The sequence below is a fragment of the Mesoplodon densirostris genome, chromosome 2 (assembly GCF_025265405.1).
Source record: "Mesoplodon densirostris isolate mMesDen1 chromosome 2, mMesDen1 primary haplotype, whole genome shotgun sequence".
NCBI classification, from domain to species: Eukaryota; Metazoa; Chordata; class Mammalia; order Artiodactyla; family Ziphiidae; genus Mesoplodon; species Mesoplodon densirostris.
In genome coordinates, this window is record NC_082662.1 from 117,133,344 (window position 1) to 117,148,961 (window position 15,618).

Here is a 15,618-nt window from a genome sequence, read left to right on the forward strand (position 1 = left end):
AGACCCTTGTGTCCAATGATAGAGCCTGAAATCTGGATAATTGAAGGATTTCAAGCAGAGGAATAAATAGAGCTGGTTTTTAGAAAGGTCATATTATCAGCTCTGTTGGGAGGTCGAACTGGCAAATCTGTTGGGGATGGTTATGCAAAGAGAGAATCTGGAAGTTGGGAAACCAGTTTCGAGGCTATTATGTAATGCTGCTGGTGGGTAACGGAAGGCCTGTACTAAGGAAGTGGCAGTGGGAGCTAAAAGGAGGATGTGATTTGAGAAATATTTCAAAAATAAAGTTGACAGGGAATTCCCTGGTGGTCCAGTGGTTAGGACTACAAGCTTCCACTGCAGGGGTCCCGTGTTTGATCCCTGGTGGTCAGGGAACTAGGATCCTGCATGCTGTGTGGTGCAGCTGAAAGAAAGAAAGAAAGAAAGAAAGAAAGAAAGAAAAGAAAGTTGACTGGATTGGCTTGGGTGACCAATTCAATGTAGAGAGTCACAGATGGCTATGCATCTTCTGTCTTGGGTGAGTACGTAGAGTGCTATCTTCAAGTAGAAAAAGAAGAAGAAGAAGGAAAAGAGAGGGAGGGAGGGAGAGAGAGAGAGAGAGAGAGAAAAGAAGAAGAAGGAGAAGAAGGGGGAGGGGGGAGAAGGAAGGAAGAAAGAGAACACAGTAAGGAGAGCAAGTTTTGTGGGGACAACTGATTGGGCTTTATGTGGTGTTTTAGATACCTGAAGTTCATGCAAGTATCTTGTTCTTGTTTTGAACAATACACAGCATTCATCTCAAACTGACAGGTGGACCTTGTAGCAATGATTTTATTGGGATTATTTAAAACTCTAAGATTGAAGGTCATGTATTGTACTTCTCTGGGTTAAGAGAGAGCAGGTAATGATATAGACAAATTTGTAGAGGTGATGTTTATTCATCAGGGGGATTTAATGGACATCCAATTTGACAACAATTCATTGAGCACCAATTGAATGCCAGGTACCATGCTGGCTGCTTGGGCTTTGCTTTTAAGGAACTCTCAGTCTTGTTGGGGAAACACAAAAATGCACACGTCTCTGTAGCAGAGGAGCCGTGTAAAGGAAAGAGCACTGTCCTGGGTACCAGGAGTCCTGGGTTTCATTTAGTATGTGCTTTGCCACTAACTCGTTATTTCATTTTCAGCTAGTTGCTCTTCCTCTCTCGTTCTCAATTTACAACCACAAAATTAAAGAAGTGGCTTAGATAAACTCTAAGTTCCCTCCAAACATCAACCATTAGTGATTCCATGTCTCACTGTATACAAGTGCTATGGGAGTCCAAAGACAGATCATTTCCAGTAGGGGCTGACATTTGACTTGGGGCTCAATGAATAAGCAGGATTCTAGCATATGCAATTGATGGAAAAGGCTAAGAGGAGGAAGTGCAGAGTGGCTATGTTAGAAAATGGGGAAGATCACCTGGTGATTGAGTGTAGGGTGTGGAGGACAATGAGCACGGAAAAATCTGGAGAGGGAAGTAGGTGGTACTACGTGGAGAAGGGCCATGAATGCCCCATCAAGGATTTTATTAATCCAGGCAATGTGGCTTGGAAACGATTCACCCTGTACAATCCACCATAGGGTGGAGATCAAGATGAGGTGTGATGGACATCATAAAAATGGATCAAAACATCCCATGGCTCAGAGGCGAGATAGATCAACTTTGAATGGAGAAGGCTAAGAGGTATATTTATTCACAGTGTATGCATTTCCTCTATGGGAAAGTGTGAGGCCTGAGGTGGGGAAACGAAGATGATGGCAGCTACTTTTCACTGACCCAGGGAGGCTAATGAAACCCAGCATGTTGCTGAGAAGTTCTCTTAGCAGCAGGATCTGATGGTGTTCTAGTGGAAGGATGGTGCAGGGAGCATGTGATCTACGTGAGTGGCCCCCATGGAGTTGGGCAGTGGGCAGCCAGAGCCCACGCTACTTCTTCATGGGCCTGAGTACTCAGTATGCTCCTAGGATCAGTAGCATCAGCAACACGTGGGAGCTTATTATAGATGCAGGATCTTAGCCTCCACCCAGAGTCAATGAATAAGAATCTGCATTTTAACAAGATCTCCAGGTGACCCATAAGCACTTTATTTTATTTTATTATTTCTTTAACATCTTTATTGGAGTATAATTGCTTTACAATATTGTGTTAGGTTCTGCTGTATGACAAAGTGAATCAGCTATATGTGTGCATATATCCCCATATCCCCTCCCTCTTGCGTCTCCCTCCCACCCTCCCTACATAAGCACTTTAAAGTTTGAGAAGGCTTCCTGCTTTCTGAACATAGCTTTCCTCACTCAAACTCCTTCTGTTAGTTTATTTCCTACCCAGGGAAGAGAAAAGAGTACTTCTTGGATTTCCTAGGGGGCACACTGGATCAGATGCCAGTTTGAGGGTAGGAATACACCATAATGACCCATAATATCTTCCTCATTTATTCATTCATTCTTTCATTCAATCAATCAAATAGTAATAGAGCACCTCCTATATTTCAGTATGTATTCTATCTGCATCTCTGGTCCTCCTGGCCTTGACTGTCCTGGGTTACTTCTGGCAGGATGGGAAGGATCTAGGACCTAGGGTGTGACATCCACTTATTTGGCCAGGTAGATATTGGCACATGGACAGGAGAGGAGTTATCCTGGTGTCAGATTCTGAGCTTAGAATTTCAGACAGACAGGGGGAGTGTGGAATGCAGTCCCATCATGGGGAGGTCCATGACGAGCCCAGTGTCCATGTCTCCAGGGGTGTGTGCTGTCCCGTTTGGCAGAGCCCACTGGAGCCTTATCAGACTGACTGCAACTGAGAAAAGCACCAACTGAAAGCAGGTTATCCGTGGCAGATTTTAGGGGCAGTCCTCATGGAGGAATGGTGGGGATGTGTATGGGAATAGGACTCGGACTAGTGACCAAAGCTGAAGCTCATTAAGGAAGCCAGGCAACATCATGGGCCCTGGGTTGGGAGCACATGTCATTAAGAAAAAGACCCCTGGGCCAGGGCTGTCACTCTGGAAATAGGCGGGAGTCCTGCAGGGCCCTGTGTTCTGTTCACACTAGGGTGTGGGCACTTGCTGCACGTGTTGCTGGGTGTGGCCTTGGGTCTAGGACCCAAGGTTTAAATCTTCTCACTTTGATGTCCCTTCTCCCCCCAAGGGTGGCTTTGGGTGCAGAGGCTGAGACAACAGTCGGGAGCTGCGTGGACTCATCTGTGAGGAGTGGATGCAGCCAAGAGCTGGGGCTTAGGGGCTGCGGTGTAAGCCCCCTTCACCTGGGAGTAGATGACACAGGAATCCTGGAGGAAGGAGCACATAGGTGAGGGCCAGAGGCCAGCAGGCCCTAGGTGGGAGAGTACACAGGTCACGGGACTCACCGTGTTCTTGAGAAGCTCTGCGTCAGAGGCTGCTGCGGAAAAAAGGGAAGCGTTCATCTGTGAACTCAGAACTCTCTCCTTGCATCTGTGCCATCAGCCCAGCCACAGCCATCTCCAGGTGGCTGCACTGAACCTTTCCTAAGAACCTCAACCTCACAACATCGACCAACTCTCTCCTCAGCATCACTCCACTCTTTGTTCCTCATGCTGAGCTCCCCCAGGGACTCTCAAAAGAAAGAAATCTACTTTTGATCTTGTTCATGCTTTGATCATAGATTCATAGTGTATATTATGGAGAAGCAGCCTGGCCTGGAGCAGAGGCAGTACAGTGGTTTAGAGCAGACTTCTGATCCAGACCACCCCAGACTGAGCCCCAGGTCAGCCGTGCCACCTCTGTGGCCTTGGGCAAGTCACTCAATATCTCCTGCCTCGGGTGTCTCATCTGTATGTTGGGAATAATAATACCTACCTATAGGGTTATGTGTGTGTGTGTTTGATTTCTAACATCTGTTATGTGCTGAGCAGTTCCAATGTGCAGGTACACTTCTGAGGGCTATAAACAAACAAACTGTAAATATATGTATGTGTATATGTTTATGGCATATATATATATATTTTTTTAATGTATTTATTTACAGTACTCAGAACTGTACCAGGCACGTATGAACTGCTCAATACATGTTGATATGATAATAGAAGTTGTTATTATTATTATATTGTCTTAAAGCTGGAATGAAATATGGCATTCATAAAGCAAGGCTTTCTCTTTTTGGCTTGGAATGAGCCTCAAGGCTCCCTGGAACTGCCCTGAGAAGCAGAGCTTGGCCTAAGGCTTGGACTCTAGAGAGAGATTCTTCTGTGATTTGTTAGCTCTGTGACTTCAGGCTGGTCAGTTAAGGTCTCTCTGCCTCTGTTTTCTCATGTGTGAAATGGGCTAACAACAACACACATCAAAGGGGATTGTAAGTGTGAATGAGTTCATACGTTTTAGAGGTGGGCCACTGAACCAAGAATGGAACAAAATAGAGTTCATTTGATTTTATACAAGAAGAATCAAAAAACCAGAGAAGGAAGCAGAATGGCTAAAAATCACATGGCACTTTTTACAGAACAAAGTTAGAATGGCCCCAAAGGCTTTCCCTTTCCTGCTCTGAGAAGGAGGAAACCAGGCTGGGATTCTTCACGGCTGACCATCTACCATGAGTGAGGACTAATGACACAGACAGACAACCTGCATATACTCATCATAAAAGCTGCTTAAACTCTGCTGCCGTAATAGCATCTCCACATCTACTTCCCCATTTGCTCCTCACAATAACCCTATGAGAGAGTGTGATAGGCAGAATAATGTTTCCCACAAAGATGTCCATGTCCTGATACCTGGAACCTGTGAATATGTGACCTAAGATGGAGAAAGGGATTTTGCAGATGTGATTAAGATTAAGGACCGGGCTTCCCTGGTGGAGCAGTGGTTGAGAGTCCGCCTGCCGATGCAGGGGACACGGGTTCGTGCCCTGGTCCGGGAAGATCCCACATGCCGCGGAGTGGCTGGGCCCGTGAGCCATGGCAGCCAGGTGGAATTTTAAGGAGAACTTTAAAATCTGAGAACTTTTCTAGTTGTGGTCAAAGGGAGCACTGACTATGGAATAAATGTTTAAAGAGGTGCCACTTGCTGGCTTTGAAGATGGAGGGATGGGACCATGAGCCCCAGAAAGGAAAAGAGTGTCCTTTAGAAGCTGGAAAAGGCAAGGGAATATATTCTCCCCTGGAGCTTGCAGAAAGGACCTCTGCCGACACTGATTTTAGCCCAGTGCGACCTGTGTTAGACTTCTGACCTACAGCACAGTAAGATAATAAACTTATATTGTTTAAGCCCTCCTGGTCATTTGCCACAGCAGCAGTAGAAAACAGGTACAGGTAGGTAGGGAATGATAGACAGTCCTGTCTCATTTCACAGATGGGACACTGAAGCTCTGAGGGGCTGACTGCCCAGGGTGATGACTTTGTTACTCAAGTGATGCTGAGGCCATTCATGGAGAATGGAGAAAGCAGCTCTGCATGGTGAGCTTGGGTTAATCACAGCAGTGTAGGTGGGCACAAAGTAGGAAGCCCAGTGACCCAGCTTGAGGGGCAGTTCTGTGTCTGGTTAGCCCAGACCCATTGAAGGGGTGGAGACTGAACCACACATAGCAATAGACCACCAAAATCAAGGGTCGTTGGGTCTTACCTGCCTGTTTGTTCTCCCCCTTCACGCTCCGGACTTCCGAGTACACCACGTCTCCTCTGTTAGGATTTACTTGGAGAGAATTTGAAGTTTGAGAGGACTCAAAGGTTCTTGCCCCTTGTCTTGCTACTTCCTCCTCCCCCAGATAGAGTTTGTTCTCTGGAAGGGGCAGAGCCCTCCTGGCCTCTGTACCATCCCTTCCTCATTTCCTGTCCCACCACTTCCTGGACCAACCCTAGGGTCCCTGCCCAAATGGAGGGTCCTCTGTCCTCACCATTGCTGTACACTGGTTGCAGTTCTATCCAGCTTGGTACATTGTGGTAGGTAGGCTCTTGCGGGTCTGAAGCTGACGGGTTCCTGTAAGATAGAAGCATTGATGTTTCCCAGAAATCCTGATGAAGTAGCTATAAGGATCATTCCCTGTTAGTGAGTCTTTACTACAGGATAGTTGCCAAGCCTGGAAACATAGATGAGCATATAACAAATGGTCTATTGTTATGGATTATTATATTATAAATCATAATATTAATCCAGACTTTATGGCCGCCTGGTATGTCACTGTGCTAGTGCCTATAACAATATTAAGTTGATTTTATTATTATCTCTATTTTTTAGACGGAAAAAATGGAGGTTCTGAGAGGTAAAATGACTTGCTCAAGACTATGTAACTAGAAAGGGAAAGAGCCAAGATTCAAACCTGGCTCCGAGGTCTACACTCCCAGAGAGATCAGTATCTGTGTGAAATCAATAATTAGAAAGGCTCAAATGGGAATTCCCTGGCAGTTCAGAGGTTAGGACTTGGTGCTTTCACTAAGAAGGGCTCGGGTTCAATCCCTGGTGGGGGAACTAAGATCCTGAAACTGTGCAGCATGGCCAAACAAACAAACAAACAAAAAGACTCAGAGGAACTCAGGATGGTTTGGATGCTGCTACCATAAGCTTGCCCAGGGATAGTTTGTGAGCTGTGGTGCAACTCCTAAAGTCAGCCTTTGGAATCCAAGATGGCAGCCCCTTCTTCACAGGCACCACCTCCTGTTAGCAGAGAGGTCTCTCAGTGTGGCCAAGTTGTGTGACTCCATCTTCTTGGCTGTCATCACAACAGGTGTTGGTTAGGTTGGGTTGGCCATGACCAGAGCTTTCCAGGCTGATTAAGCTAAGGCCATCTTAGGAAATGGATGGATTCAGTGGTCATATTGTCACTCAAACAACCAAGGCAACATTGGACCAAGGATGTAGTTAATAAATAAAAAGCAATTAACACTTGCTGCAAGAAAAAGGCCTGTTTAACTAAGCTGATGGGTGAGAAGGTCCTGGGAATTGAGATATCCCAAGGGAGGTGGCAACATGAAATTGTCACAACCCATCTCAGTGACATGAAGCAGTGACCGTGCTCTCAGCAGTAACCAGATTCAATTGCATTTTCATACTTGGTGGGCATTTCATTAGCCATATGGCAATATAGGCAGGTCTTACCTGGAGGAGTCAAATGTAGGCTTTCCTCCTGCAAAGGAAAGCAGAGAGACATTGAGTCCAGGAGAAGGAAGACTTCACAAGGAGCACAGCTCATAGGAGGCTCACCTAGAACCTTCCAGGAGTCACTGTCTCTAAGATGTGAACCCTCCTTTGCTATGTCCAAGGGAGGCGGCAGATTGGGCAAAAACTACCGATCCTGGATTCCAGAGGGCTATAAGTACCATACATTTAAAAAATCAGTAAGTTATCAAATTCCATTTGGTTTCTGTTCTCACTCTTATTTCTCAGAGTTTTTCTTCTCCTCTTCCATTCCTTGGGGGTCTTGCAAGTGTAGAGAGGGAAATACACTGTAATTTGTCATGTCAGATAAACTACATCTTGTGAAGACACCTTACACCCAATAGGGCTGTTCTGGAAACTTTGCATTTGATAATGACACATTCTGGAGGAACTAGAAGGGAAGGTAGGAGCTGTGGAATTGTGTAGAAAGGAGGGGTTGAGAGCTTGGGGTTGGTTCCAAAGGCAGCATGGGCCTTAGGGAATGGAGATGGGAAGGACAGGGACTCAAGCAAAGGTTAACCAGGGAGTTACTCACCTGCTTTTCTCGGGAGCCAGCAGTAGAACAACAGTGCCATGGCAGCAAGACCCATCATGCTGAGCAGCCCCCCGGTGACACCGGTGGCAACAGGGCCACTTCTGCTCTCTGTCAGCCCTGAGGGTGAGACCCCAGGCATGAGCCAGAGGGAGAGGTGTGTGGTCTTGAACTGCCCTGACCACTGGAACTGATGCCTGGGAGAGAGAATGAACTGAGGGGACCAGGACTCCAGAGGCTAATCAGGTGCAGGTGTGGCACAAGAGATGGCACCTCTCTTGGTGGAGAAGCTCGTGTCTGTGGCTGACGCAAGGGTTAAGGGTCAGGATGGATGATGCTAGCTGAAGAGTATTAAATTCAGTGGTCTTCTTTAGCCCTCTTTCCCACCCAAATGACAAGCTTTCAGAAACAGTTAATGAAAATAAAAGTTTGGAGAACATCTAGCTTTGTGTACCTGTCCCTGAGAAACACTGTCCTGGTCAGGCATCACAAGGATTATCAGAGTATCCTAGGAGGAAATCTTTTGGCCACATCTGTGGCCTGAGATTAGGAAACTTACCTGCGATGGAAAGTGTCACTGCCTCACTGCACTGGGGACCCAGGCCATTGTCGGCCTCACAGGAGTAGGTTCCAGAATGATTTGCCATCAGTGAGAGGTTGAGGGACACTCCTTGTCCAGAGTGGGACATACTGCTCTCCAGGGTGACATTCTTGTGATAAAACTGGTACACGATCGGGGGAGAGCCTCTCTGGGCCTCACAGTGAAGCTCCACCACATCCCCCACCACAGCCTGAGCCCTGGGGGCCCTGAGGGTGAGGATAGGGCGAGACACTGGAACTGAGGGAAAAAAAAAGTCAATAGAAGTTCCTACTTCTAACATATTCAGAAAGGAACAAAAAGTAATATAAACAAATAATAAAAGTCATATCTCAATCAAGGAAAATATATTGAAACACATGACAGGCAAAGTGAGTGACCTGAATCCACAAATAGCTTTCAATGCACAAAAATATCCAACAGAAAAGTGTGAAAAGAGTATGAATCACTAAAAACTTCAAATAGCCAATAAATATATAAAGATATCATCTTTGTTACTAATTAAGTATATACAAATAAAAACACCCATCAGACTGGCAAAGCTTAAAAAGGCAGATAATACTGATGGGGTTGTGGATTAAGAGGCACCCTGACATGCTCTCAGTGGGAATGCAAATTTGAGACACTTCCTTGAATGGTGATTTGGAAATATATATCTAATTTAAAATGTACATAAACTTTGATCCAGCAAATCTACTTCTAAGACTATTTCCTTTAGGGCTACTAACATAAGTTATGTAAAAAATGGTCAACAGACACCTGAAAAGATGCTCAATATGGCTAATTATTAGAGAAATGCAAATCAACTACAGTGAGGTATCACCTCACACCAGTCACAATGGCCATCATTAAAAAGTCAACAGGTTTGGTACTGTGATGTGTTTACTTATTATATACAGTTCATACTTCATAGAAACTGTTATTTTATTGCTTTTGAATAAATTTTATATTTTGAATAAAAAAAAAGTCAACAGGACTGAGACCTTCAAGATGGTGGAGGAGAAAGACGTGGAGATCACCTTCCTCCCCACAAATATATCAGAAAAACAACTACATGTGGAACAACTCCTACAGAACACCTACTGAAAGCTGGCAGAAGACCTCAGACTTCCAAAAAGTGTGGCTGACAGGGATTTGGTGCTCCATCCGGGTGTCAGGCCTGTGCCTCTGAGATGGGAGAACGGAGTTCACGACATTGGTCCACCAGAGACTTCCCAGCTCCACATAATAACAAATGGCAAATGCTCTGCCAGAGAGCACCATCTCAACGCTAAGACTCAGCTCCACTCAATGACCAGCAAGCTACAGTGCTGGACACCCTATGCCAAACAACTCACAAGACAGAAACACAAACCCACCCATTAGCAGAGAGGCTGCCTAAAGTCATAATAAGGTCACAGACAACCCCAAAAAAACCACCAGACATGGTCTTACCCACCAGAAAGACAAGATTCAGCCTCACTGACCAAAACACAGGCACCAGTCCCCTCCACCAGGAAGCCTACACAACCCACTGAACCAACCTTAGCCACTGGGAGCAGACACCAAAAGCAACAGGAGCTACGAACCTGCAGCCTGCGGAAAGGAGACCCCAAACACAGTAAGTGAAGCAAAATCAGAAGACAGAGAAACAAAAAGCAGATGAAGGAGCAAGGTAAAAATGACCAGACCAAACAAATGAAGATGAACTAGGCAGTCTACCTGAAAAAGAATTCAGAATAATGATAGTAAAGATGATCTAAAATCTTGGAAATAGAATGGAGAAAATGCAAGAAACAGTTAACAAGGACCTAGAAGAACTAAAGATGAATCAAGCAATGATTAAAAACACAATAAATGAAACTAAAAATTCTCTTGAAGGAAGCAATAGGGGAATAACTGAGGCAGAAGAACGGATAAGTGATGTGGAAGATAAAATAGTGGAAATAACTACCACAGAGCAGAATAAAGAAAAAAGAATGAAAAGAATTGAGCAGAGTCTCAGAGACCTCTGGGTCAACATTAAACACACCAACATTCAAATTATAGGGGTCCCAGAAGAAGAAGAGGAAAAAAAAAAAAAGGAACTGAGAAAATATTTGAAGAGATTATAGTTGAAAACTTCCCTAATATGGGAAAGGAAATAGTCAATCAAGTCCAGGAAGGGCAGAGAGTCCCATACAGGATAAATCCAAGGAGAAACACACCAAGACACATATTAATCAAACTATCAAAAATTAAATACAGAGAAAAAATATTAAAGGCAGCAAGGGAAAAGCAACAAATAACATACAAGGGCATCCCCATAAGGTTAACAGTTGATCTTTCAGCAGAAACTCTGCAAGCCAGAAGAGAGGGGCAGGACATATTTAAAGTGATGAAAGGGAAAAACCTACAACCAAGATTACTCTACCCAGCAAGGATCTCATTCAGATTTGATGGAGAAATTAAAAACTTTACAGATAAGCAAAAGTTAAGAGAATTCAGCACCACCAAACCAGCTTTGCAACAAATGCTAAAGGAACTTCTCTAGACAGGAAACAGAAGACAAGGAAAAGACCTACAAAAACAAACCCAAAATAATTAAGAAAATGGTAATAGGAACATACATATTGATAACTACCTTAAATGTAAATGGATTAAAAGCTCCCACCAAAATACATAGACTGGCTGAGTGGATGCAAAAACAAAACCCACATATATGCTGTCTACAAGAGACCCACTTCAGACCTAGGGACACATACAGACGAAAAGTGAAGAGATGGAAAAAGATATTCCATGCAAATGGAAATCAAAAGAAAGCTAGTTAGCAATTCTCATATCAGACAAAAGAGACTTTCAAATAAAGACTATTACGAGACAAAAAGAAGGACACTCATAATGATCAAGGGATCAATCCAAGAAGATATAACAATTGTATTTATGCACCTAACATAGGAGCACCTCAATACATTAGGCAAATGCTAACAGCCATAAAAGGGGAAAATGACAGTAACACAATCATAGTAGGGGACTTTAACACCCCACTTTCACCAATGGACAGATCATCCAAAATGAAAATAAATAAGGAAACACAAGCTTTAAATGATACATTAAACAAGATGGACTTAATTGATATTTATAGGACATTCCATCCGAAAACAACAGAATACACTTTCTTCTCAAGTGCTCATGGAACCCTCTCCATGACAGATCATATCTTGGGTCACAAATCAAGCTTTGGTAAATTTAAGGTAATTGAAATTGTATCAAGTAAATTTTCTGGCCACAATGCTAAGAGACTAGATATTAATTACAGGTAAAAATCTGTAAAAAATACAAACACATGGAGGATAAACAATACACTACTAAATAACCAAGAGATCACTGAAGAAATCAAAGAGGAAATAAAAAATACCTAGACAGTGAAAACACAATGACCCAAAATTTATGGGATGCAGCAAAAGCAGTTCTAAGATGGAAGTTTATAGCAGTACAATCCTACCTCAAGAAACAAGAAACATCTCAAATAAACAACCTAACCTTACACCTAAAGCAGTTAGAGAAAGAAGAAGAAGAACAACAACAACAAAAAAAAACCACACAAAGTTAGCAGAGGGAAAGAAATCATAAATATCAGATCAGAAATAAATGAAAAAGAAATGCAGGAAACAATAGCAAAGATCAATAAAACTAAAAGCTGTTTCTTTGAGAAGATAAACCAAATTGATAAACCATTAGCCACACTCATCAAGAGAAAAGGGGAGAAGACTCAAATCAACAGAATTAGAAATGAAAAAGGAGAAGTAACAACTGACACTGCGGAAATACAAAGGATCATGAGAGATTACTACGAGCAACTATAGGCCAAAAACAATGGACAATCTGAAAGAAATGGACAAATTCTTAGAGAAGCACAACCTTCCAAGACTGAACAAGGAAGAAATACAAAATATAAACAGACCAATCATGAGCACTGAAAGTGAGACTATGATTAAAAATCTTCCCAAAACAAAAGCTCAGGACCAGATGGTTTCACAGGCAAATTCTATCAAATATTTAGAGAAGAGCTAACACCCATCCTTCTCAAATTCTTCCAAAATAGAGCAGAGGGAGGAGCACTCCCAATCTCATTCTATGAGGCCACCATCACCTTGATACCAAAACCAGACAAAGATCTCACAAAGAAAGAAAAGTACAGGCCAATATCACTGATGAACATAGATGCAAAAATCATCAACAAAATACTAGCAAACAGAATCCAACTGCACATTAAAAGGATCATACAACATGCTCAAGTGGGTTTTAGCCCAGGAATGCAAGGATTCCTCAATACACACAAATCAATCAATGTGATACACCATATTAACAAACTGAAGGAGAAAATCCATATGATCATCTCAATAGATGCAGAAAAAGCTTTTGACAAAACTCAACACCAATTTATGATAAAAACCCTCCAGAAAGTAGGCATAAAGGGAACTTACCTCAACATAATAAAGGCCATATAGGACAAACCCACAGCCAACATCATTCTCAATGGTGAAAAACTAAAACCATTTCCACTAAGTTCAGGAACAAGAGAATGTGGTCCTCTCTCACCACTATTATTCAACATAGTTTTGGAAGTTTTAGCCACAACGATCAGAGAAGAAAAAGAAATAAAAGGAATCCAAATCAGAAAAGAAGAAGTAAAGCTGTCACTGTTTGCAGATGACATGATACTATACACAGAGAATCCTAAAGATGCCCCCAGAAAACTACTAGAGCTAATCAATGAATTTGGTAAAGTAGCAGGATACAACATTAACGCACAGAAATCTCTTGCATTCTTTTTTTTTTTTTTTTTTTTTTTTTTTTTGTGGTACGTGGGCCTCTCACTGCTGTGGCCTCTCCCATTGTGGAGCACAGGCTCTGGACACGCAGGCTTAGCGGCCATGGCTCACGGGCCCAGCCGCTCCGCAGCATGCGGGATCTTCCCAGACAGGGGCACGAACCCATGTCCCCTGCATTGGCAGGTGGACTCTCAACCACTGCACCACCAGGGAAGCCCCTCTCTTGCATTCTTGAGAGGGCAGACAGAAGAAGCAAGAAGAACTACAATCCTGCAGCCTGTGGAACAAAAACCACATTCACAGAAAGATAGACAAGATGAAAAGGCAGAGGGCTATGTACCAGATGAAGGAACAAGCTAAAACCCCAGAAAAACAACTAAATGAAGTGGAGATAGGCAACCTTCCAGAAAAAGAATTCAGAAAAATGATAGTGAAGATGATTCAGGGCCTCAGAAGAACAATGGAGGGAAAGACGGAGAAGATGCAAGACATGTTTAACAAAGACCTAGAAGAATTAAAGAACAGACAAACAGAGATGAACAATAAAATAACTGAAATGAAAACTACACTAGAAGGAATCAATAGCAGAATAACTGAGGCAGAAGAACGGATAAGTGATCTGGAATACATAATGGTGGAATTCACTGCTGTGGAACAGAATAAAGAAAAAAGAATGAAAAGAAATGAAGACAGCCTAAGAGACCTCTGGGACATTAAACGCAACAACATTTGCATTATAGGGGTCCCAGAAGGAGAAGAGAGAGAAACGACCAGAGAAAATATTTGATGAGATTATACTCGAAGACTTCCCTAACATGGGAAAGGAAATAGCCACCCAAGTCCAGGAAGCGCAGTGAGTCCCATACAGGATAAACCAATGGAGAAACACGCCGAGACACATAGTAATCAAATTGGCAAAAATTAAAGACAAAGAAAAATTATTGAAAGTAGCAAGGGAAAAATGACAAATAACATACAAGGGAACTCCCATAAAGGTAACAGCTGATTTCTCAGCAGAAACTCTACAAGCCAGACGAGAATGGCATGATATACTTAAAGTGATGACAGGGAAGAAACTGCCACCAAGATTACTCTACCTGGCAAGGATCTCATTCAGATTCAATGGAGAAATCAAAAGCTTTACAGACAAGCAAAAGCTAAGAGAATTCAACGCCACCAAACCAGCTCTACAACATATAAACATATAAATGCTAAAGGAACTTCTCTAAGTGGGAAACACAAGAGAAGAAAAGGACCTACAAAAACAAACACAAAACAATTAAGAAAATGGTCATAGGAACATACATATCAATAATTACCTTAAACGTGAATGGAGTAAATGCTCCAACCAAAAGGCACAGGTTCACTGAGTGGATACAAAAACAAGACCCATATATATGCTTTCTACAAGAGACCTACTTCAGACCTAGGGACACATACAGACTGAAAGTGAGGGAATGGAAAATGATATTCCATGCAAATGGAAATCAAAAGAAAGCTGGAGTAGCAATACTCATATTGGATAAAATACACTTTAAATAATGAATGTTACAGGAGACAAGGAAGGACACTACTTAATGAGCAAGGGATCAATTGAAGAGGAAGATATAACAATTATAAATATATATGCACCCAACATAGGAACACCTCAATACATAAGGCAACAGCTAACAGCTCTAAAAGAGAAATCGACAGTAACACAATAATAGTGGGGGACTTTAACACCCCACTTACAACAATGGACAGATCATCCAAAATGAAAATAAATAAGGAAACATTTGCTTTAAATGACACAATAGACTAGATAGATTTAATTGATATTTATAGGACATTCCATCCACAAACAGCAGATTACACTTTCTTCTCAAGTGCACATGCAACATTCTCCAGGATAGATCACATCTTGGGTGACAAATCAAGCCTCAGTAAATTTAAGAGAACTGAAATCATATCAGGCATCTTTTCTGACCACAATGCTATGAGATTAGAAATGAATTACAGGGAAAAAAATGTAAAAAACACAAACACATGGAGGCTAAACAATACGTTACTAAATAACGAAGAAATTACTGAAGAAACCCAAGAGGAAATTTAAAAATACGTAGAGACAAATGGGAATGAATACACGACGATCCAAAACCTATGGGTGGCAGCAAAAGCAGTTCTAAGAGGGAAGTTTATAGTTATACAAGCCTACCTCAAGAAACAAGAAAAATCTCAAATAAAAAGTCTAACCTTACACCTAAAGGAAATGGAGAAAGAAGAACAAACAAAACCCAAAGTTAGCAGAAGGAAAAAAAAATCATAAAGATCAGAGCAGAAACAAATGAAATAGAAACAAAGAAAACAATAGCAGAGATCAATAAAACTAAAAGCTGGTTCTTTGAGAAGGTAAATAAAATTGATAAACCATTAGCCAGATTCACCAAGAAAAAGAGGGAGAGGACTCAAATCAATAAAATTAGAAATGAAAAAGGAGAAGTTATAACGAACACCACAGAAATACAAAGCATCCTAAGAGACTACTACAAGCAACTCTATGCTAATAAA

At 42.3% G+C, this 15,618-nt stretch overlaps 1 protein-coding gene across 1 annotated transcript in view; it reads right to left on the minus strand.

The window, feature by feature from the left end:
- Window positions 1-2,098: 2,098 nt before the first annotated feature.
- Window positions 2,099-15,618, minus strand: part of FCRL5 (Fc receptor like 5) — a 46,199-nt gene continuing 32,679 nt past the window's right edge. Inside the window, exons 10-16 of the mRNA XM_060090783.1 lie at window positions 8,237-8,515; window positions 7,681-7,797; window positions 7,086-7,113; window positions 5,887-5,969; window positions 5,616-5,684; window positions 3,389-3,420; window positions 2,099-3,310 (exon numbers count right to left, since the gene is read on the minus strand). Coding sequence (XP_059946766.1) covers window positions 3,221-3,310; window positions 3,389-3,420; window positions 5,616-5,684; window positions 5,887-5,969; window positions 7,086-7,113; window positions 7,681-7,797; window positions 8,237-8,515 — 698 coding nt within the window. The 3' untranslated portion in view covers window positions 2,099-3,220. The remainder of the gene's footprint in view (window positions 3,311-3,388; window positions 3,421-5,615; window positions 5,685-5,886; window positions 5,970-7,085; window positions 7,114-7,680; window positions 7,798-8,236; window positions 8,516-15,618) is intronic.